Source organism: Rattus norvegicus, chromosome 2 (genome assembly GCF_036323735.1).
Source record: "Rattus norvegicus strain BN/NHsdMcwi chromosome 2, GRCr8, whole genome shotgun sequence".
NCBI lineage: Eukaryota > Metazoa > Chordata > Mammalia > Rodentia > Muridae > Rattus > Rattus norvegicus.
In genome coordinates, this window is record NC_086020.1 from 93504599 (window position 1) to 93529209 (window position 24611).

The 24611-nt window shown below is 40.8% G+C and overlaps 1 protein-coding gene and 2 non-coding genes across 3 annotated transcripts; all 3 read left to right on the forward strand.

Moving 5' to 3' along the window:
- The first annotated feature begins 709 nt into the window (after positions 1-709).
- Positions 710-816, forward strand: Rnu6-999 (RNA, U6 small nuclear 999). Its single transcript, XR_005501575.1, has one exon. It is a non-coding gene; the product is annotated as a U6 spliceosomal RNA (small nuclear RNA).
- A 2575-nt stretch (positions 817-3391) lies between these two features.
- Positions 3392-3498, forward strand: LOC120101159 (U6 spliceosomal RNA). Its single transcript, XR_005501556.1, has one exon. It is a non-coding gene; the product is annotated as a U6 spliceosomal RNA (small nuclear RNA).
- A 10633-nt stretch (positions 3499-14131) lies between these two features.
- Positions 14132-18050, forward strand: Pmp2 (peripheral myelin protein 2). Its single transcript, NM_001109514.1, is given in 4 exon segments — positions 14132-14249; positions 15348-15520; positions 15679-15780; positions 17094-18050. Coding segments are annotated over 4 exon segments (399 nt in total). The 5' UTR covers positions 14132-14176; the 3' UTR covers positions 17145-18050.
- The last annotated feature ends 6561 nt before the right edge of the window (positions 18051-24611 follow it).

Consider the following 24611-nt stretch of genomic DNA (forward strand, 5'->3'; position numbering starts at 1 on the left):
GAGTGCTAGAGAGCCATCTCTGCCCTTCACCAGCTGTAGTCTGCCAGAACTCAAGACAGCACAACAAAACTGACCCTGGTGCCAGTGAGCCAGCCCCACCACTTGTCTGTTGTGAGGTGGTATGGGTGATGTCCTCCCCCTTGACACCTGCTGAAGCTGGGAGAGCTGACACCAAGGGCATGAGAGGTAGAGAGCTGGTCTTGCTCCCTCACTGGTGGTAGTACTCGGGAGAGCATGCCCTGCACTTCATCAGGGCAACACAGTGTAGCTGGCCCTGATGATGAAGGTACTCATAAGCCAGCCCTGAGGGCATAAGATCAGTAAGCTGGCCTTGCCTCTGGCCGATGCTACCATTGGGTGGCTTAGCTGCAGTAGTGCTGAAGAACTGGCCCTGGTGCTGTGGATAAAGCAGATCTGGCTCTAACCAGCTCAGCTACTTTCCTAGCCCAGATTCAGGGCTCTGAGTTGCTCCATCCCAAAATCAATTGTAAGGGTCCATGATTCACTGAAGAATGATACCCTGAACTCAAATAGTATGCAAAAGCAAAGAGCCTTTTCTTCTGCAGAAGTCCAGCATGCTGGGGTCTGCCATCTTCCAAGATGGACGTGCCCCAGTGAGCTTGCAGGTCCAATTAAAAGCACATTAGGGGAATTCCAAGGAAGGGTAGGTGACCTCTATCTTAATCTGTTGGCTCTATCTAGGACAACAGTGCTTTCTTCAGCAACACATATACTAGAATTGGAACAATACAGAGAACAGTAACATGGCCTCTGTACAAGGATGGCACAAAAATTAGTGAAGCATTCCATATTTTTATATCTTTTCACATCAATGGACTTGATTCCCTAATAAAATACATAGACTAACAGACTGGATACATAAATAGGACCCAACATTTTGCTACATAGAAGAAACACACCTCAGTGACAAAGACAGACACTACCTCAGAGTAAAAGGCTGGAAAAAGCATATGGTCCCAAGAAACAAGCTGGAGTAGCCATTCTAATATCCAGTAAAATTAACTTTCAAACAAAAGTTATCAAAAAAAGATGAGGAAGGACACTTCATATTCATCAAAGGAAAATTCTACCAAGATAAACTCTCAATGCTGAATATGCTCCAAATGCAAGGGCAGCCACATTCATAAAAGAAACTTTACTAAAGCTCAAAGCATACAGTGGATCTCACACAATGATAGTAGGAGATTTTAACACCCCACTCTTAGCAATGGACTCTCTGATTATGGAAACAAACTAAATAGGGACACAGAGAAACTAACAAGTTATGAACCAAATGGATTTAAACATATCTATAGAACATTTCATCCTAAAACAAAAGAATATACCTTCTTCTCAGCACCTTATGGTACCTTATGCAAAATTGACCATATAATCAGTCACAAAACAAGTCTTAATATGCACAAGAAGGTTGAAATAATCCTGTGCATCCTATCACATCACTACAAACTAAGATTGGTCTTCAATAACAACAAAAATGACAAAAAGCCCACATACACATGGAAGCTGAAAATGGCTCTACTCAATAACTTGGTCAAGGAAGAAAAAAAGAAATTAAAGACATTTTAGAATTTAATGAAAATGAAGGCACAATATACCCAACCTTATGGGACACAACAAAAGCAGTGCTAAGAGGAAAACTCATAGCTCTGAGTGTCTGCAGAAAGAAACAGGAGAGAGCATATATCAGCAGCTTGACATCTGGGAGCTATACACACAAACACACCCAAAGAGAAGCAAACACACCCAAAAGGAGTAGAAGGAAGGAAATAATCAAACTCAGAGATGAAATCAACCAAGTAGAATCAAAAAGAACTATACAAAGAATCAATCAAAAATCCCAGGAGATGATTCTTGAAGAAAATCAACAATATAGATAAACCCTTAGCCAGACTAACCAGAGGGCAGAGGGCACAGAGACAGTACCCAAATTAACAAAATCAGAAATAAAAAGGGAGACATAACAACAGAAACTGAGGAAATTTAAAATTTATCAGATCCTACTACTATGAAAGCCTATATTCAACAAAACTGGAAAATCTGGAGGATATGGACAATTTTCTAGGCAGATACCAGGTACCAAACTTAAATCAGGATCAGATAAATCATTTAAACAGTCCCATAACACCTGAAAAATAAAAGCAGTCATTAAAAGTCACCAAATTAAAGAGGAAAAAAAAGCCCAGGATCAGACAGGTTTAGTGCAGAATTCTCTCAGACCATCAAAAAAGACCTAATACCAAATTATTTCAAATTATTCCACAAAATAGAAACAGAAGGAACACTAACTAATTAGTTCTTTGAAGCCACAATTATGCTTGTACTTAAACCACACAAAGACCATACATAGAAAGAGAACTTCACTCCAATTTCCCTTGTGAAATTCGACACAAAAATATGCAATAAAATTCTTGGAAACTGAATCCAAGAACATATTAAAATGATCATTCACCATGATCAAGTAGGCTTCATGCCAGGGATGCGAGTGGGGTTCGATATATGTAAATCCATGAACACAATCTCCTATATGAACAAATTCAAGTGAAAAATACCCCACATGATCATCTCACTAGATACTGAGAAATCATTTGTCAAAATTCAACACTCCTTCATGATAAACGTCTTGGAAAGTCTAGGAATTCAAGACCCATACCTAAACATAGTAAAAGCAGTATACAACAAACCAGTAGCTAACATCAAACTAAATCGAGAGAAATTTGAAGCAATCCCACTAAAATAAGAAAGTAGACAAGGCCACCTACTCTCTCCTTACCTATTCAATATAGTACTTGAAGTTCTAGCCAGAGGAATTGGCAAAAAAAGAGGTCAAAGGGATACAAATTGGAAAGGAAAGTCAAAATATCACTATTTACAGATGATATGATAGTATAATTAAGTGACCCCCCCAAATTCCACCAGAAACTCCTAAAACTGATTCACAACTTCAGCAAAGTGGCTGGGTATAAAATTAACTCAAACAAATCAGTAGCCTTCCTTTACTCAAAGAATAAACAGAATGAGAAAGAAATTAGGGAAACGACACCCTTCACAATAGCCACAGATAATATAAAATACCTTGTTGTGACTCTAACCAAGCAAGTGAAAGATCTGTATTACAAGGACTTCAAGTCTCTGAGGAAAGAAATCAAAGAAGATCTCAGAAGATGGAAAGATCTCCCATGATCATGGATTGGTAGAATTACTCTAGAAAAATGTCCATCTTGCTGAAAGCAATGTACAGATTCAATGTAATTCTCATCAAAATTCCAATTCAATTCTTCACAGAGTTAAAAAGAGCAATTCGCAAATTCATTTGGAATAACCAAAAAACCTAGGATAGTGAAAACTATTCTCAATAATAAAAAAACTTCTTGTGCTCGCTTTGGCAGCACACATACTAAAGTTGGAACGATACAGAGAAGACTAGCATGGCCCCTGCACAAGGATGACACGCAAATTCATGAAGCGTTCCATATTTTTACCAAGATATTCCATGACAAAACCAAATTTACACAATATCTTTCTACAAACCCAACCCTACAAAGGATAATAAATGGTAAAGCCTAACACAGGAAGCAAGCTACACCCTGGAAAAAGCAAGAAACTAATCTTTTTGTAAAAAAAACAAGGAGAAGAGAAGCACACAAACATAATCTCACCTCCAAATACTAAGTTAACAGGAAGCAATAATCACTATTCCTTAATATCTCTCAACATCAATGAACTCAATTCCCCAATAAAAAGACACAGATAAACAAACTGGATACGCAATGAGGACCCAGCATTTTGCTGCCTACTGGAAACACACCTCAGAGACAAAGACAGACACTACCTCAGAGTGAAGGGCTGAAAAACAACTTTCCAAGTGGTCTGAAGAAGCAAGCAGGAGTAGCCATTCTAATATCAAATAAAATCAATTTTCAACTAAAAGTCATCAAAAAAGATAAGGAAGGACACTTCATATTCATCAAAGGAAAAACCCACCAAGATGAACTCTCAATCTTAAATATCTATGGTCCAAATACCAGGGCACCTACATACATAAAAGAAACCTTACTAAAGCTCAAAGCACACATTGCACCTCACACAATAATAGTAGGACATGTCAACACCCCACTCTCATCAATGGACAGATCATGGAAACAGAAATTAAACAGACACATAGACAAACTAACAGAAGTTATGAATCAAATGGACTTAACACATATGTTTAGAACATTTTATCCTATAACAAAAGGATATACCTTCTCACTACCTCATGGTACTTTCTCCAAAATTGACCATATAATTGGTCACAGAACAGGCCTCAACATATACAGAAAAAGAGAAATAATCCCACACGTCCTATCAGACCACCACAGGCTGAAGCTTGTCTTCAATAACAATAAGGAAAGAACGCCCACATATACATGGAAGTTGAAGAATGCTCTACTCAATGATAACCTGGTCAAGGAAGAAATAAAGAAAGAAATTAAAGACTTCTTAGAATTTAATGAAAATGAAGGAACAACATACCCAAACTGATGGGACACAACGAAAGCTGTGCTAAGAGGAAAACTCATAGCTCTGAGTGCCTGCAGAAAGAAACAGGAGAGAGCATATATCAGCAGCTTGACAGCACACCTAAAAGTTCTAGAACAAAAAGAAGCAAATACACCCAGGAGGAGTAGAAGGCAGGAAATAATCAAACTCAGAGCTGAAATCAACCAAGTAGAAACAATAAGGACTATAAAAAGAATCAACAGAACCAAAAGCTGGTTCTTTGAAAAAATCAACAAGATAGATAAACCCTTAACTAGACTAACCAGAGGACACAGAGAGTGTGTCCAAATTAACAAAATCAGAAATGAAAAGGGAGACATAACAACAGAATCAGAGGAAATTCAAAAAAATCATCAGATCCTACTACAAAAGCCTATATTCAACAAAACTTGAAAATCTGGAGTAAATGGACAATTTCCTAGACAGATACCAGGTACCAAAGTTAAATCAGGAACAGATAAACCATTCATACAACGCCATAATTCCTAAAGAAATAGAAGCAGTCATTAAAATCTCCCAAACAAAAAGAGCCCAGGTCCAGATGGGTTCAGTGCAGAATTCTATCATACCTTCATAGAAGACCTCATACCAATACTATCCAAAGTATTCCACAAAATTGAAAGAGATGGAGCGCTACCAAATTCCTTCTCTGAAGCCACAATTACTCTTATACCTAAACCACACAAAGATCTAGTAAAGAAAAAGAACTTCAGACCAATTTCCCTTTTGAATATTGACGCAAAAATACTCAATAAAATTCTTGCAATCAGAATCTAAGAACACATCAAAACAATCATCCATCATGATCAAGTAGGCTTCATCCTAGGGATGCAGGGATGGTTTAATATACAGAAAACCATCAACATAACCCACTATATAAACAAATTGAAAGATAAAAACTGCATGATCATTTCATTAGATGCTGAGAGAAAGCATTTGACAAAATTCAACACCCCTTCATGATAAAAGTCCTGGAAAGAACAGGAATTCAAGGCCCATTCCTAAACATAGTAAAAGCCTTATACAGCAAACCAGTAGCTAACATTAAACTAAATGGAGAGAAACTTGAAGCAATCTCACTAAAATCAGGGACTAGACATGGATGCCCACTCTCCCTACTTATTCAATATAGTTCTTGAAGTTCTAGCCAGAGCAATTAGACAGCGAAAGGAGATCAAAGGGATACAGATTGGAAAGGGAGAAGTCAAAATATCATTATTTGCAGATGTTATGATTGTATACTTAAGTGACCCCAAAAGTTCCACCAGAGAACTACTAAACCTGATAAACACTTTCAGCAAAGTGGCTAGGTACAAAATTAACTCAAATAAATCAGTAGCCTTCCTCTATACAAAAGAGAAACAAGCTGAGAAAGAAATTAGGGAAACAACAACCTTCATAATAGTCCCAAATAATATAAAATACCTCGGTGTGACTTTAACCAAGCAAGTGAAAGATCTGTATAATAAGAACTTCAAGTCTCTGAAGAAAGAAATTGAAGATCTCAGAAGATGGAAAGATCTCCCATGCTCATGAATTGGCAGGATTAATATAGTAAAAATGGCCATTTTACCAAAAGTGATCTACTGATTCAATGCAATCCCCATCAAAATTCCAATCCAATTCTTCATAGAGCTAGACAGAACAATTTTCAAATTCATCTGGAATAACAAAAAAACCCAGGATAGCTAAAACTACCCTCAACAATAAAAGGACTTCAGGGGGAATCACTATCCCTAAACTCAAGCAGTATTACAGAGCCATAGTGATAAAAACTGTATGGTATTGGTACAGAGACAGACAGATAGACCAATGGAATAGAATTGAAGACCCAGAAATGAACCCACACACCTATGGTCACTTGATCTTTGACAAAGGAGCCAAAACCATCCAAAGGAAAAAAGATAGCATTTTCAGCAAATGGTGCTGGTTCAACTGGAGGTCAGCATATAGAAGATTGCAGATCGATGCATTCTTATCACCCTGTACAAAGCTTAAGTCCAAGTGGATCAAGGACCTCCACATCAAACCAGACACACTCAATCTAATAGAAAAAAAAAGTGGGGAAGAATCTTGAACACATGGGCACTGGAGAAATTTTCCTGAACAAAACACCAATGGCTTATGCTCTAAGATGAAGAATCGACAAATGGGATCTCATAAAACTGCAAAGCTTCTGTAAGGCAAAGGACACTGTGGTTAGGACAAAATGGCAACCAACAGATTGGGAAAAGATCTTTACCAATCCTACAACTGATAGAGGGTTATATCCAAAATATACAAAGAGCTCATGAAGTTAGACCGCAGGGAGACAAATATCCCTATTAAAAAATGGGGTTCAGAGCTAAACAAAGAATTCACAGCTGAGGAATGCCGAATGGCTGAGAAACACCTAAAGAAATATTCAACATCTTTAGTCATAAGGGAAATGCAAATCAAAAGAACCCTGAGATTCATCCTCACACCAGTCAGCATGGCTAAGATCAAAACCTCCAGCGACGGCAGATGCTGGCGGGGATGTGGAGAAAGAGGAACACTCCTCCATTGTTGGTGGGATTGCAGACTGGTACAACCATTCTGGAAATCAGTCTGGAGGTTCCTCAGAAAATTGCTCATTGCACTACCTGAGGACCCATCTATACCGCTCTTGGGCATATACCCAAAAGACGCCCCAACATATAAAAAAGACACGTGCTCCACTATGTTCATAGCAGAATCATTTATAATAGCCGGAAGATGGAAAGAACCCAGATGCCCTTCAACAGAGGAATGGATACAGAAAATGTGGTACATTTACACAATGGAGTACTAGTCAGCTATTGAAAACAATGACTTCATAACATTCTTAGGCAAATGGACGGAAGTAGAAAATATCATCCAGAATGAGGCAACCCATTCACAAAATAACACACATGGTATGCACTCACTGATACATAGATTTCAGTCCAAAAGCTTGGAATACCTAAGAAAAAATTTCTAGATCATATGAAGCTCAAAGAGAAGACCATAATCTGGATGCTTTAGTCCTTCTTAGAAGGGAGGACAAAATACTCATGGAAGGAAATACAGGGACAAAGAGTGGAGCAGAGACTGAAAACAAGGTCATCCATAGACTGCCCCACCTGGAGATCTATTCCATATGCAGCCACCAAATGCAGTCACTATTGCTCATGCCAAGAAGTGCTTGCTGACAGGAGCCAGATGTGGATGTCTCCTGAGAGGCTCTGAGTGAGCCTTACTGATACAGATGAGGATGCTTGCAGCTAACTATTGGACTGAGCTTGAGGATCCCAATGGAGGAGTTAGAGAATGGACTGAAGGAGCTGAAGGGGTTTGCAACCCCATAGGAAGAACAACAATATCAACCCACCAGACCCTCCAGAGCTCCCAGGGACTAAACCATCAATCAATGAGTACACATGGAGGAACCCATGGCTCCAGCTGCATATGTAGCAAAGGATGGCGTTGTCCAGCACCAGTAGGAAGAAAAGCCCTTGGTCCTGTGAAGGCTCATTTGCCCAGTGTAGAGGAATGTCAGGGCTTTGTGTTGAGAGTGGATGGGTGGGAGTGGGAATATCCTCATATGAGCAGGAAGAGGGGAAGGGGATAACATTTGAAATGTGAATACATACAATAGCCAGGAAAAATCAAATTAAAAAAACAAAACAAAACAAAAACAGAGTTTATTTTCTCCCTAAATGTTCTTAGTAGAAATTGTAAGAGCATGTGAAGGAGCCCCCAGTTCAGTTGTTGTGAGACTTGCATGAAAGCCAAGCTGTACTTCTGCTACATATGTGCAGGATGTTGGGGGAAGGAGGTCTAGGTCTAGCCAGTGTAAGCTGTTTGGTTGGCGGTTTAGTCTCTGGGTGCCCCCAAATGTCTAGGTTAGTTGACTCTATAGGTCTTTCTGTGGAGTCTCTGTCCTCTTTTGGTCTTTCAGTCCTTCCCCCAACTTTTCTACGAGACTCGCCGAGCTCTATCTAATGTTGGCCGTGGGTCTTTGTTTTTACTGCCTGCTCAGTGGAGCAGGGCTCATCACCAATAATATATTGTGTAAGCTCTCTTCCTACTTTACCTTTCAATTGCCTTAAGAAAGATCTGAAGGCCTAGAGGTGTAGAAGAAAGGGAAAGCAGTACTTCAGGCACAGAAAGGGATAAAAGATAAAAGAGTGGCATCAGGGAAGGGATATACGTGTGTCCCAGTGGCTTCTTATGCCTTCCAAGCATAAGAACCTGAGCTCAGCATCTAGAACCTGCATAACAGAGCTGGGTGTACTGGGTGGGCTGCAATCCCAACACTGGAGAGGCAGAGGCAGGAAGAAGCCTGCAGCTAGCCAGCTGAGCTTAATCCGTGAGTCCCAGGCTAGTGAGAGACCTATTTCACAAATGATGGCTCCCAAGGAACAACACTGGAAGTTGTTCTTGGGCCTCACACTCACACACAGATGCCCCTATGAGAGCTCGCCTGCACACACACACACACACACACACACACACACACACAGACACACACACACACACACAGACACACACACACACACACACACACACGGGAGGGGCATGATAGGAGGACCTGGTGTTCAAATATTTGAAGCCACTCTGGCATAGATGGCTTCTTGTCCTCCCAAGTATCATGTAACTGGTGTCTTCTGACATGGAGGACCCTGAAAGACAAAATATCATGCAGCCCCAAAGGGAAGTTATCTGGAGTCTCCGAGTGACCTCATAGAGCAAAGCTGCTCGGATCCCTCTCCACTGGATGTTCATCTACCAAGACCTGAACCAGTTGAGCTGGTGCAATCCTGACCCTTGCTGCTGCAGCTACTATGATTCCAAGTACGTACAGCTCAAGAGGTTTCATTTCCACAGAAAATCAATAATTGTGCACATGCATTACTGTCTAGACTTAACTAGAATGGGAAAACCACACACCTAGCTTTACCCATCAGAGGAAATAAAGACTGGGTTGACTGGATAAAAAGCTCTTCTGACCCAATTTCAACGATTTACACCTGAAAGTCATATGCAAACTGTGCTCTCACAGCCTTGAGATACCTCAGTGTCTAAAAACAAAAATCTAAGATTCAATCCAGAAAATAAAGGAGAAAGCAGGAACATGCCTGGGCAATACATAAATTTTTATTCTCTCTCTCTCTCTCTCTCTCTCTCTCTCTCTCTCTCTCTCTCTCCACACACACACACACACACACACACAGTCTGTTGTGCAAATGAATGGTTTTAAAGATATCCTTTTCTTTTATCAGCACTATGGCCAGGCTGCATTCTAAAAATGTCTTCTACAGCATTTTGTGCAAATCTCAGAAAGGTCAGCCTACTTGAATGTATTTGGAAAATGTTAACATCATTTCCTTCCCAAGAGCAAAGACAAAGGAGGCAGCTTAGCTGTGGGAAGCTCAGCAGATGCTGGAATGACTGGGGAAGAGGCTGGAATGTAGAAGCCCCTCCCTGTCTTTTATTCATCCCCAGCAAGTACCTTCAATTCTCAGCTGTTCTATTAGAAATAATGGGGTGACATCCTGTGCTTTGGAGAAGATCCAGAGTGCATTAGATTCTAGCAAAGAACAAAGCTAATTGCATTATTTGGAGGGTTCACAGCTCCCTCTTCCCTGTTTTTATTACCATCCCATGAAAGCACAGTTATTAGCAACCTTGGGATAGCATGAATTTAGTTATCACCATAGTAACCAAAAGACTATGCACTGACTGGTGCCCAAGGAAGCTACAAGGTATGGTTTGCATCAAGAAAGCAGTTTTAACCTCAGCATTCTTAAACTTCAAGAAGTATTTATTTGAAGCAAGAAAGAGGAAAGAAGATTTGGATATTTGGCTCCGCAATGAGGCCTGAGAAGAGCATGATGCCTAGTTGACTACTCTCTGAAGGAGATTGAATCAGATTATTGCTCATCATACATCCAAGAGGCTAAATAAATTAGGGCTTCACAGGTGATTCAGTGGGGAAGTGATTCCCACGCATGAGTGAGGACTTGAGTTTGAATCTCCAGCTAGAGATGCAAGCTGACGTCTGTGACCCAAGAATTCATACAGCAAGAAAGCAAGTGGAGACAAGAAAATCCCAGGCAGCAAGGACTGACAACCATAGTTGTCCTCTCAGCTCCGCAAATGCTCCATGGCTCTCACTCATACACACGCACATGCACATGCATGCACGCGTGTGCATGCATACTCTCTCTCTCTCTCTCTCTCTCTCTCTCTCTCTCTCTCTCTCTCTCTCTCTCTCTCAAAGATTTTAAAAACAAAACTGTATCAAGAGCTTTCCTGTGTGGCTGGCCACAGTCACCTGGCCCTTCAATGGCATTCTCATGGTCCCCATCTGCTAACTGCCTTGGGTAGCAACTTTCTATCACATGTCCCTGAATGTTATATAGCTGTTACCCCAATTACAGTATAAGACTCATGAAGGCAGGAGCCAATGATGCACTGCTAACACCCCAACAGTGCTACATTAGATATAAATGTGTTAAATACAAGTGGAATATCACGGCAGGGAAATATGCCACCCATAGGAGGCCATGGATACTCTGTTCATTCGCTGCACAATGATTATTTCTTATCTGAAGTGAGTGGTTGTAATGAAGCAGGAAACAGGACATACAGGAGAGGACATGTTTATGAGCATGCTTTCCTCATTCACATCTTTTGAGTCTTTCTGTGTGATTTTCAAAAGCCTTACTTGTGACAAGAGTTAACATGGGTAATCAACTGTTGAAAGGAAAAGGATCAAGTCTACAGTATGGCAAAACTTTATTTACTTTACTAAAGTTTAAGTCTGAGCATCCACGTACTAAAGTTTAAGTCTGAGCATCCACGTCCAGTCACAATCATTTCTGATCTCTGTTCTTCACCTTCTGTTTAAGGCATTTATAGTGAATCTTCCAATGCCTCAAGCTCTCTTCAGTCCAGGTTCCCATGGCTTCCATTTGTATGTTTGACCCATACATTGCCCCCAGAATCTCATCTTGATCCTAGTTCATCTGGTCAACCTTGGCAGTCAGATACAATTGGTGATTTGCCTAAAAGAGATCATTTTCTTGATCTAAAATTTCATCAGTGTTGTAAATGTTCTACCATGGCAGGACTATGAACAGCTTTGATCATCATTTGGCCAGCGATTCATTACATGGCTTATTATGAATTCCATCATTATTATTATTACTCAGGGACCATTGAATTTCACATGGATTTTCTCTTAAAATCTGCCTGAAAACTTAGCTCTGATAGGGTGGTGTGAAAACCTTCACTGACTTGTGCAGAAAAAAACTACAAATTGACTGTTGTACTTCTTAAAAGAATAAGGACAACAAAAGCTTTGGAAGTCTGAAGGATACCATTGTATGTTATATTCATTCCTCATTAGAGTCTCACTGTGTATCCTAAAGGCCTTGAATCTGAGATCTTCCTGCCTTAACCCTCCACAATGGCCCCATTAATCACTAATTTTTTCTCACTATTCCAATACAGTGAGCTTTCTGCACTTCTATCACCTTGGGTTTGGGAGCAGATTGGTTTGTTAAGGAACTCTCCCGTTCACTATCAGGCCCCATGTTGAGTTAGCCAGGCACTGGTAGTAGAAGTTGATACATGGCCCAGGCTATGCAGTTCTGCATTTCTCAGTCAGTATGACGCCAAACCACCAAACCACCAAACCACTGCGAGAGTGACGATCCAGCTATAGTACTGGGGGGTCTGAGCCTTTGAAGCCAAGGAGTCTGTGGGCTAGAAGTGACCTGACTGTGGGGTATTTACTTCCACGGCTGTGAGCACTGGTAACTTGTATACCAAAAATGTAAAATTTGGTGATGTAAGTCGTCCCTCAGCCAGAATTAATGCTAGTATAGAAAAACTACTAGGAAGGCATGGCAGCTGTCCGGCCATTTGTGGGAGCAACATTTGTTTCCCCTGGTCAAAGACTGGGACTCAGACATGTCACCTGATTTACATGGCTGTCACTTTTGATATTGAGAAGAGAGAGAATACTGCTAAAAAGCCATGGTGTTATCAGGATCTCTGATTGTCAGTCAGGGTTTGTGTGTGTTCATGTGAGTGTGTGCATACACATGTTTGCGCATGTACGTGTGTGTGCTTGTGTATACATGCGCACATTGTATGTATGGGTGTGTATGTTTGTGTGTATGCTACTGTATGTGAGCGCACGTTTATATGTGTATGTATATGTGTGTGTTTGTATGTGCATGTATGTATGCATGTATGTGGGTATGCGTGTGTGTGTGTGTGTGTGTGTGTGTGTGTGTGTATGTGTGTGTGTGTGTTGGGAGATGCTAGTCTAGAGTCAGGGTCTAGCACTGGGGAACAATGCTAGTTTAAATCTAGACTTTTGTTTTAGTTTTGGAATAAGTTTTCTAACTTCAAGATGCAGTTTTCCTCATTGTCAAGCTGGATATATCAATATCGCGTGTCTCTTGTGGGGCTGAGAGGATGCTAAGATACAAACTCAACTAAACGTATCAGTGGGACCATCCTACATGAGCTCTCAGAATTTATTAGAATTATGTTTTAGGAAATCATCTCTCTATAAATCTGTGGACTTTTATAAAATATCTTAAATTCAAGGTTGTCATAGAAACTAAGAATTATCCTCAGGTTTGTTCCTAAAGAGAGATGAAATATTAACCATGGTCAAAGGGCACAGTCAAAGGGCAAGTTACAGTGCTGCTTCTCATCCTAACATGAATACAACTCTGTACTTTCTTGTCTGCCTACTCTGCCTGCCCAGAATATGTAAACTATGCCAAGCCTCCCTCACCTCTGAATGTGTCCTCAAACTGTAGGCCTCCATTTACCTCCCACAGCATATTTGAGACTCTGATCACAATACTCATAGACTGTCTCCCCTTTTAAGAATTTTGTGACAACCCCTACCCCACCCGACCCCACCACCCAAAAAAAGTAACAACCTAGACAGAAAACCATTGAAGAGAGCTCTTAAAACTTATAATCAAGATGCTTCAATGAATATAAGGACAGCACAAATTAGACTTGTCCCTCCTCCTCCTCCTCCTCCTTCTTCTTCAAGGGCAGTGGTCATAAGGGTAGGGAGCAGACCTGGGAGGACTAGAAATGGGTGTGATCAGGGTGTATTATATGAAATTCTCAAATAATCAATAAAAATAATATGAAAAAAGAACTCTTAATTGTGAAGAATTAAAAGTCAATAAGATGCCAACACACATGCATGTGAGTGCGTGCGCGCTCACACACACACACACACACACACACACACACACACGCACGCACACAAAATCATATAATATATAGAAGGACTTAAGCATGCCTATCAATGCAAAATGAGCCAAAAAATATTCTAAAGGTTCAAACAATACTTTGAGTTATTTTCATGGACACAGGGACATTGTGTGGTGGTTTCTTTCATCCATGGATAGGCAGCTTGTGAGTTAAGAGCCATTCATCATTCAGCTCAGCCACTGCCTTTCCTCATTGGGTCTCAGTGTGAGTCACATGCTTTGGATTTCTTTGAAAAGAACTGCGCAAGATCTCAGCATCTCACAGGCAACTGCTGCATCCCACTAGGAACTCCACTCTCTCCTCATCCATCACAATGAGTAACAAATTCCTAGGCACCTGGAAACTTGTCTCCAGCGAGCACTTCGATGACTACATGAAGGCTCTAGGTGAGAATGCTTCGTGGCAAATGTCCCCTTATGGACAGATGCACAGGGTTTTCTCCAACGTTTTTTCCCCAGGAGTCTAAGGAATGTTGTGTGGGCTGAGTGCAATCTTCTGTCTCATTCATAAAATTTACTTCCACTTCATTGGCGATAGATTGTTAGAATTTAAGTGCATTATAACTTGAAGACAGTGTCACAGGTTTGTCATTGGAAATTTGGGAGAAATATTAGAGTTTGAGTCATTCCATATTCTGGCATTTTCTGAAAGCTTGTTTAATAGGAATTAATGTGGTAATAAGATTATGAATTGAATACTAGGAAACCACAGTTTAAAATTTTAACTTTTATCCAAACTAAAAATTCTGTGTCTCTCTCTGCTTTGAGTTTGTTGATAATTAATCATTTAAGTGTGTGAAGTTTGATATATGGCACATTTCCTAAATGAGGATGCTCGAAACCTTTGCAAGTTGTTGATATCAAATGAACTGGTTGGCGGCTGTGAGTTCAAACTTTGTCCCACCAAAATCTATCCATCCTAGTGTTGAGCAGGGACTACAGACAGAAGAGTGTGGTGGACAGGTTGTTCTGTTTTGTTCTTCTCACCAGACAAATTTTGGAACTACAAAATGTCAAAAATGTGATTCCATCAAGGATATGAGGGGGGTTGTACTGTATATCCACAGCTCCTATTGATAGAGAAAATAATATAGAAAAGTATGTGTGGATGGGAGATAGTCATGCTGAAAGCATGTTTGTAAACACAATATCAAATGTCTCTAATGCTTCATACAAATCTGAAATGACTTATTTTATGGTGAGGGTACCACTGGACATGACAAAGTGGACAAACTTTGAAGCTGTATAGTGTTATGCTGTAAACTCTGTAGTCATCACTGTTGTAGCAGTATGCTAAAATGAATGTGTCACCTATATGCATTTTTTCTTGTTGTTGAACCTTCGGTGGAAGTCCTTGGTAGGAAGTCCCACCATCTACTCATTGAAGGTAACACTGAATAAGTAACAAGAAACCCGTGGACATGAAATCCATCTCTCAGATATGCCGCCTTACCCAACACAATCTGACAACGCCTTGCTTTTCAGGCGTGGGGTTAGCCAACAGAAAACTTGGAAATTTGGCCAAGCCTAGTGTGATCATCAGCAAGAAGGGAGACTATATCACCATTAGAACTGAAAGTGCCTTCAAAAATACAGAGATCTCCTTCAAGTTGGGCCAGGAGTTTGATGAAACTACAGCTGACAACAGAAAAACCAAGGTAATCCATAATATTTTTCTTTGGAAGTTGGTTCAATGGACTACTGAGAGCCAGGATTATTCCTTTTGGGAGTTAGCAACTTGGAGAATGGATGTGATTTGTTGAGATACCTGTCATGGAAACTGAGTTAAGCCAAACACATGAATTTGTCTTTGTAGAGCATTGTGACGCTGGAGAGAGGCTCCTTGAAGCAAGTGCAGAAGTGGGATGGTAAAGAGACAACCATAAAGAGAAAGTTGCTGGATGGGAAAATGGTAGTGGTAAGAACGTTCCCAGTTCTCAAGGCAGAAATAATGCTATATACATGCATTGATTATGCTTGATTCAAAATGTCCTTGTTCTTTAGAATACAAATGGACAATAACACCAAGAATAAAGTCAGGGGTTAGTGCTTGAGTGAAAAACCATTTAAAAAAATTCATGTTTGAGTCCTACAAGTGTTAGGTCAAGATTTTTAAGTGGTAGTATCTAGACAGTAAAGTTAATGAAAATATCGATGAATGTCATTTGTTTAAACTTATAGCCAAAAATGTAAGCCTATACTTCAAAAATAAAATATAGCCCTGGTCTGCTCAATTATACAATATCATAGTAAAAAGCCCATTTGTTTTCAGGAGTGCATAGGAACTTACCCTAAACTATACCAAAAACACAATCTGAGCACTAAGCTCTGGAGACTTCTTTCAGTCAGCAGATCAGAATGAGGAAAAGAAGCCTGCCAGACAGGCTCTAAGGGAATTTTAAGACTATGGGTTTGTGCTCACTAATTACACACACTGAATATGCATACAGTCCTCTAGTGTTTTGACCATTTCTTTTCATGTGCGCTGGGTTTTAGCTCTTGCTGCACAGTAGGTGTCCAGGGCAGTTCCAACATGAGGTCACCGTTATAGATCAACCAAGCCCAACCTCTCAGGGAGTATATGTGGCTGCTCTTTTGGGTAAGGCCAATGAGAAAGCCATTTCGATATTAGTCACTACTCTCCTTGAAACCAAAACCAGCTAAAAAGCATCTTCAGAGAGAATTCATCTGGATCTGTAGTGAGAGGAGACACCATCCACCACGGCAGAGAAGACATGATAGCGGGTGCTTGAGGCAGCTGGTGGTGCACATCAGGAAGCAAGGGAAACGGACACGGGTGCCCAGCCCAGCCCTCAGTCAGACCCTGGATGGCCACTTCTCTACTTTAGCCTGTGTTAGGTCTTCAGGTCTCCCCACCTCAATTAACCTGACTGTCCCTCTCAGACATGCCTGAAGGTTTGATTTGTCTTTGGGATGGATGATTCTAACTCCCACAGAGCTGGCAACCAACATTAAGCGTTATAACTGTGACAATTTTTATTGGATTTAAATGCATCTAAACTGTGCATAAAAAACTGCTGCTCGATCATGTGTAATAACACAGACCAACTTTATAGGCTTTCCTCAAGTTTCAATGTTGTAATTGTGAACTACTAGGAAGCTGGCATCTAGACATTTTATTCCTTCCTCAATGTAATATTGTGAGTTCATTGTGAACTGCTATTTTGTCCTCTGACCTGTATTTTAAATAGCCAATCCCTTTCTTTAAAGGAATGTATAATGAAGGGTGTGGTCTGCACCAGGATTTATGAGAAGGTCTGAGAAAATCGTTGACTCATCCAAATGGTGTTTGCTCATCTGAGACTGGAAATTACTCAGCGAGTCCTGAGTTCACCGCAGCTGGTTGTTTGCTTTCTTCTGCCCTTGCCATATGTTTTATAGCAAAGGTTTAAATGAGAATTAACCTAAAATGTTAATTTCGACATTTTCCGTTTTCATCCATGTCTTTGCCATGTTAATCCTTCTGTATCGACTACACAAAAGACATCCCATAAAAATCACCGTTGCAGAGTGACAGCCTAAGCTGTGCTCATTCTTTCTGTTTTAAATAATGATAAAAAGAAGTAATCAAATACTAAAAGAAGGTAAGAGCTTTGTTCTAGGTAAGATAAATGTCTCCGGGGGCCTGGGCAGTTAGGAGCAGGGGAAACCATAAGGAAAACAAAGCAAGATCAGATACTTTAAATTGGGGTGGGCAGGGGGTTCCTCATTTCAGGCAACAGGAGCAGCCTCCATACCATTTAGGCCAAAGTGTTGTAATGCACAAACAGTGTGGTGCACAGCCACTGAGCATGTTTGACAACACATGTACCTATGTGTGTGCACATCCCAACTGAGGCAAACACGGTTCCTCCACTTTAGAAAGCTTCCTCATCTCCCTCCCCAGGTGATAACCCACCAGAAGCAAGGATGGTACTGATTTGGTCCTATATTGGCTTTGCTTAAAATAGCACCAGACCTCATGCATTCATTTCTCTGTACCTTTTAAAACCTAGCATGATGGTTTCCAGGTTTATCCAGGTTATCACACATAGCCGTGATTTGCTCCTTTTTTATCACTATTATTCCACTGTACAGCTGCATTGTTTTAGTTATCCATCTTCCTCCTGAGACAATTGGGTTAAAACCAGTGTCTGTGTACAATGAATAAAGCTGCTACATTCTTGTACAAGACTTTGAACATGTGGCCTTTTTTGTGTTAGATAAATAACTAGTCACAGAATTACTGAATCCTGTAAGTCTTCACAAGAAAGGATGAGGAGCCCCTGTGCTTATGTAAGAATGAAACTGTAATATATGATTTGAGTAAATGATAATTGTGTGATTGTTCATGGCAATCAGACGTTCACAGTGGGGGAAGACATATACAAATATAGAATGAGTGAAGGCAGGAATAAAAGGCCATGAAGAACTGCAATGGAGTAATTGTAAATCCATGGTTTCTACGGTGTGAATGTGAGATGTCCGTTATGGTCTCAGGTGCTGAAGTCTTAACCCCCTAGCTGGTGGTGTTGTCTTCGGAGATGGTAAAATCTTTAGCAGATGGGTTTTAGATGGAGGAAGTAGGTCACTGGGTCACTGGGTCATGCCTTAAAGGTGATCCCTAGCCCTGCCCCTCCTCTTCTTATGCTTCCTACCTTCCATGAGTTTGGGTTGCCTCTGCCATAAAATCGAGTTGTGATGATGATGTTCTGTGGCACCTTAAGCTCAGAACCAAGGTAACTAACAAGAATTTTCAACTTAGACTTCTGAAACTCCCAGCCAAAATAAAACTGCTCCCAGACTGTTCATATCAGATGTTTTGCTACAGTGACAAAATCTGACTAATACAGTTTCTAAGCTCTGTGCATGTTCATGCACAGCTGTACATGCACAACTACATGTGTATGAACGTGATCCATGTATGTACCTAATGTGTGTTTGAGTATGCATACACATGCTGAGGGCTCCTAGCTTTGCTCCCAGAAGAGCTCAGAAGAAAAGATACCTCAGGATTGTGAGTACACCTAGCCCCTGGGGCTTGGTCTCTAAAGCCATTTCTCACTAAAAGAAACCAAAGTCCCCTGGAGGGATGGATGGTTCCACACCAGGACAGAATAGGTACTGTAAGATTTAACTATTTTTATATACAAAAATAAAAAATACTCAAAGAAATGATCAAGGGTATGTTGCCTGAACATAAAGAAACTTCCACTGGGACACCTTGGGTATAAAATACTTGATAAATCACAAGTTTAAAATCGTTAAGAAATCACAAATTCATAAATTATCATCATGAATGGTAAACCATTGGGAAAAAGAGTAACCCAAGACTCTGACAGTGTGGCCAGATGCTACTGCATAGAGAAGGGGCACAGAACACGAGTACAGCCGGTAAATGTGGAAGGAGTTCTGGAAAACAGGTACTAATTTTTAACTACCACAGCAAACATGGGCTCCAGCAGGAATTATCGATGAACAATAAAGGTGGAAGAAACTGTGACTAGAAGCGTCCTAGGTCTGGTTTGCAGTGGTTATTTTTCTCGTTCCTGTGAAGATCCAACTGACTGAAGCAACTGAAGGAAGGAAGGATTAATTTCAGTTCACAGTACAAGGATAGAGCTCCTTGTGGCAGGGTGGGATGAGGGAGGAGGTAGGACCATGATGCAGCTGCTCACACCGCATCTGCAGCCAGGAAGCAGAGAGAAGTGGATGCCTGCGTTCAGTGAGCTCCTCCTTTGCAGCCAGTCTGGGACTTCAGCCCATGGGATAATGCCCCCTGCACGCAGACTGACTCCTTCCTCAGTTGAACAACTCTGGAAGTGTCCTCATGGGCTCATTCAATGCCCAATCTCCCCGTTGATTTCAAATCCTGTCGAGGTACTGATGACATCACAGTCTTAAAGCGTTCTCACACAAGAAGGAAGAAGAGAACACCCATGATATGTCGGAACAGAAAAGCCACTTGAATGGGTTGTCAAAATTAACCCCACCAATGACAGACAAGCAACATGCTCCCTTAGAGGAAAGAAATGTCATCTACTGGACACTGTATTTGGAGATCTACATGTGAGAATATCATGAGGAAACCACCAAGAAATTCAAAACAAGGAATTTTGTATTTAAAAATGAAGGCAGGTGCTGATTGAATTCCTCAAAATGTCAATGTCTATAAAAGATAGAGAGGTATCTTCCAAATTACAATCTACTGAAAATAAACGGCAGCTAGCTGCAGTGACTGGTCCTGGGTGTGTCTTTTAAGAGAGACAGTAAATGCTGCAGAGGACAGCATGAGGTCAGTCTGTGAATTAGAGTACACACTGAGGATTAGATTACAGTGCACTGTGATGAAGGGAAAGATTATCTCTATTCTCAGAAAACACTGGCATTCTGAGTAACGGGTCTTATGTAGTATGTGTATGATTTAGTGTCAAGGTTTCAGAACAATATATGAGTGTGTTTGTCTGTGCACACATGCATATTCATAGTGAAAGAGCAAATGGGGCAAAGTTGAGCAACGACATTTTCTGAATGAAAGGTGCTTTTGTTTTCTATGAATTACTTTGTTTCTCATGTTTGTTTTCTACAAATTGATATGCTTCTCCCAACTTCCTTCTATCTTTAAATTATTTCCAAAGAAGCCACACTGTACAAGCCTTCCTCTCCCTCCAAGTCTTCAGATGACGTGCGTCTAGTGGGCATCTTTCTTTCATTCTTTGTCTCCTGCCAGGCCAATCCATAAAAAGGACGTTTAGAACTGCACTTCTACTTTTAGAGGTTTATGACTTGCCATAAAATGTATCTGTCAATAAATATAATTACTCTATTGTACAAAAGCCCCAGGTACCTTTAAATCATAACAGGAAAAGTATTATGTTACTAATGAGGAAGAGAAAATAATCACTTTAGCAGGTTGTAAATGCTGCTCAATTAAGAAAAAGACTTCTCAAAAGCCAGAGAGAAGGGATTGGGAAAAAAACCTATTATCTGAACCCATTTCAGGTATTGTAGCAAAACGCCCTATGTCACATCATAGTCACAATAGAAAGCCAGCCCTTGCTGTTGCGTAGCTCAGGGTGTAGGTCCTGCAGTTTTGCTTTCTATAGAGGGCATTTTCCCACTGACAGATGCATCATTTATCTGCTTCCTCTCATGGGCAAAAGGGGGAATGACCTCCCATGGGCCTCTTTGATAAGGTATTAGTCCATCCAAGGAGGGTACTACTTGTTCAGGGGAAAGAATTACTTCCTAACATTACCAAACCTGGGAGTTGAGATTTCAACATGTGAATTTGCGGAGAACACTTAAGGTTTGAATGTCAACTGCCCTCAAGGGCCATACACTAAAGTCTGGTTCCTCAGCCCACAGCACTATTAGGAGGAAGACTGTGAGATCATTGGGTATCTCATGGAAGAGTGCATTGGGCTCCTGGGTCTTTTTCGTTTTCTTTGCTTCCCAGGCATCACGAGATGAAACCAGTTTGGTCCTTCCTCTCTGCCTTCCATGATGTTCTGCCTCATCGATGGGACCAACATCCAATGGTCCAAAATCTCTCAAACTGAACCAAACGTGCACTTCCCTCTTTGAGATTGGCTTATCTGAGGTGTTTGCTGCTGTGATGGAACTAACACAAACATCATCAGATCAGCACTTAGGATCTGTAATATTTAAAACTTGATTCAGGGCTGGGGATTTAGCTCAGTGGTAGAGCGCTTACCTAGGAATCGCAAGGCCCTGGGTTCGGTCCCCAGCTCCGAAAAAAAAGAACCAAAAAAAAAAAAACTTGATTCAGCTCATAATTTTGATTGCCTACTATTTTTTGATATAACATTGTAGTGAGGAACAGTCAGATGGATTAGTTGAAGCTTCTGATCCCTCCCTACCAGCTGTGATCCCAAACACATCCTCCACACACATGCGTATACCCAAGTTCCTTAGAGAACACACTTCAGAGTCCAGAAAAATATATGAGCTAATACATGTAAGGTGCTTAGACCGGTGTTTAGATAAGAAGTATCTTCTACCATTGTTGCTTATTTGTTTGTTTGCTTGTTTTATTGGTTTGTCTGTCTTCAGTCATGGTTCTATGTTATAGCTCAGTCTGATCGCAAGCGGTGATCCTTTGGCCTTGCCTCTAGAACACTTAGGTTACAGGCTCACAACACCATTCCTGGCTGTTCTGCTATTATGTGTTGAATGGCACACATGGTATTCAAAGGGAATACAAACACAGAAGCTCTTATTTTATCTGCTTTTGTACTCCAAGTGGAAATGTCCAGAATACTATTCAGACCAAAATCAGGAATCATTTTAAAGTTAATTAGTGTATAAGCAAACAAACATTTAAAATTGGAATATTTAAAATGGGAGTTGATGATTAGCTACTCCAATCTAAACATGACCTAGTTGAATGCAGATACCAAAGGAATAAATTATCTGCTGTCAACTGTATAATGACTGACACATTTTTGACTTATGGCTAAGTTTTAAGATGTAATTGTATCTAGGAACTGGCCAAAATCAACCTGAGGACTGATGGCTGGAGACTGGCATGGGACCACATTTATTACCTAGCATTTAGAGGAAGAGGTGGGAGGGTTTGGAAAGGTGAGGGCCAACCATTTGAGACATAGCGAGACCCTATCTACAAAACAAAAATGTTTAAAGGCTGGTTATTGATTTTCAGAAAATTTGCAAGCCAGTTGTTAGAAAAAATTGATAGTTTGAAATTAAGCACAACATGAGTGTTCACATGAGAGAGTCCAGCACGGGCCATCAGGGTTTTGTTTCTTATGGAACTGAATTGAACCATTCACTAGCATGCCATTGCGGTGATGTGATGTCACACTCAGACACTAGTTTTCCATTATACGGATGTGATGTCACATTCAGACTCACTAGCGTGACATTGCAAAGATGGGACATGGCACGCAGACTCACTACATGCCATCGGAGAGATGTGGTGCCACACTTAGATTTTTCTCCCATTTAAAAACAAAGTCTAAAAAGCTTTATTCATCTTAGTGTGTATAAATAAATGCTTTGCCTGCATGTGTGTATGTACAGCCCATGAATCCCTGGTGTCCTCAGAGGTCAGATGACAGGAGTCACGGGTGCTTGTGAACAGCCATACAGAGCTGTCTCTCCAGCTCCTTAGATTGTCATGTGTTTCAGTTCAATGTGGCCCATCCTACTTCCAATTCTGACTAGAGATTTACTCTGTAATTAACAAAGCTACTTCAGCTTAGCTCTTAGGCTGTCTCCTAATCCATGTAGCATGTCTCGGAACATGGTTGCACATTAAGAACCATCTGGGAGGTGTTAAGCAAGTAAGTTCCAGGATCAAATCCATCAGGGTGCTTGAGAGATGGCTCAGCGGTTAGAAACACGGCTGCTCCTCCAGACGACTGGAGTTTGTCTAGCACGTGCCTCAGGCAGCTCAAAGCTGACCATAACAACCCTACAGCACCTGAGCGTGCACTGACTAAACTCACACAGACACCATACATACGTAAAAATAATTCTTAAAAAATATTATATTACAGAGATTTTTTTTTTGCCCTGGGCGAAGACTAAGCCCTAGACCTCGCAGCTGTTAAAAGGCAAACACAGGCATATCCACAGTTTAAATAGGTTATTTAGCAAACTTCAGTTCATGAGCCAGGCTGGGCCACGTCACAGGCAGGTCAGGCTCTGCTGAGAGGGAAACGGGGAAAGCATTGTACATTGCTTTCAGAAGCAAGACAAAGAAAATATTTGATGGATCGAGGTGGAAAGTCTCTATGTAGAAGGTAATGCTTCTGGACATTTTGTTTGTCCTTGCACTGCTAAGGTTTTCCAGGAACTTGCGTGTGCTGGCTGGGTAAACCCTCTATCACGGAGCCGCTCTCCAGGGCGTGGGTGGTTTGGAATTAGCTTTAAGCTTCAGTTTGCCTTGTACCCTGAGTTCCTTTGGGCTTGCTGGGTAGGAACCCAGAGCCCTGGAGTTCATCTAAGTGTAATAACCTCCCAGTTACTTTTTAACACCAGTCTTTAAACTCTGTCAGGTGATCCCAATAGGTGACCAGTTGAGAGACACTGCACCAGTCTTCTGAAGTTAAAAATGTCACCATAAATGCAGCAAAAGGCTATTAACATCAAGAGTAGCTAAGGTTTCCAGTGTGAAATTAAGTCACAGTTAGGAAAGAAGGTACCACTGCCTGCAGACGATCTTACAAGTATGCGGGGCCTCAAGTTCTTTGTTAGGGAAGCAGTTACTTATTATCTCTCTGCTGTTTTCATCAGAGGCTATGTGGTTGTCATTATGCAGGGTAAGGCATATATAAAAGCGAAGGCTCACAAATGTGGGCCAGCAGGGAGCACAGGTTTAAAGAGACCACAGATCATTGAAAACACAACTCATATTCCGGTGGCCTTCGCTAAGATAATTACTCAAACTATTCAGCCTGGAGTGAACTTTCGGCTATCTTTTTAAAAACGTGACTCTTCAAGTTATCTGCGGTCTCAGTTATCTGTGGGTGGCTTTTTGGGTAGCCTAAAATCTTCTCTCACGCAAGTGGAGTAGAACAGTTGCAATTTGCCTTCTGATACAGAGTAAATCTATCAATTCATGAGAGAACTGATGGTTCTCTGTCTCCTATAGAAGTTTTAAAACTAAACCCAGGGCTGACTGGCTTCATTTCACACCTATAAGATAAAATGAATTTGAAGCCTTGTTGGAATTTGGTATTGATGTGTTATTAATCTTGA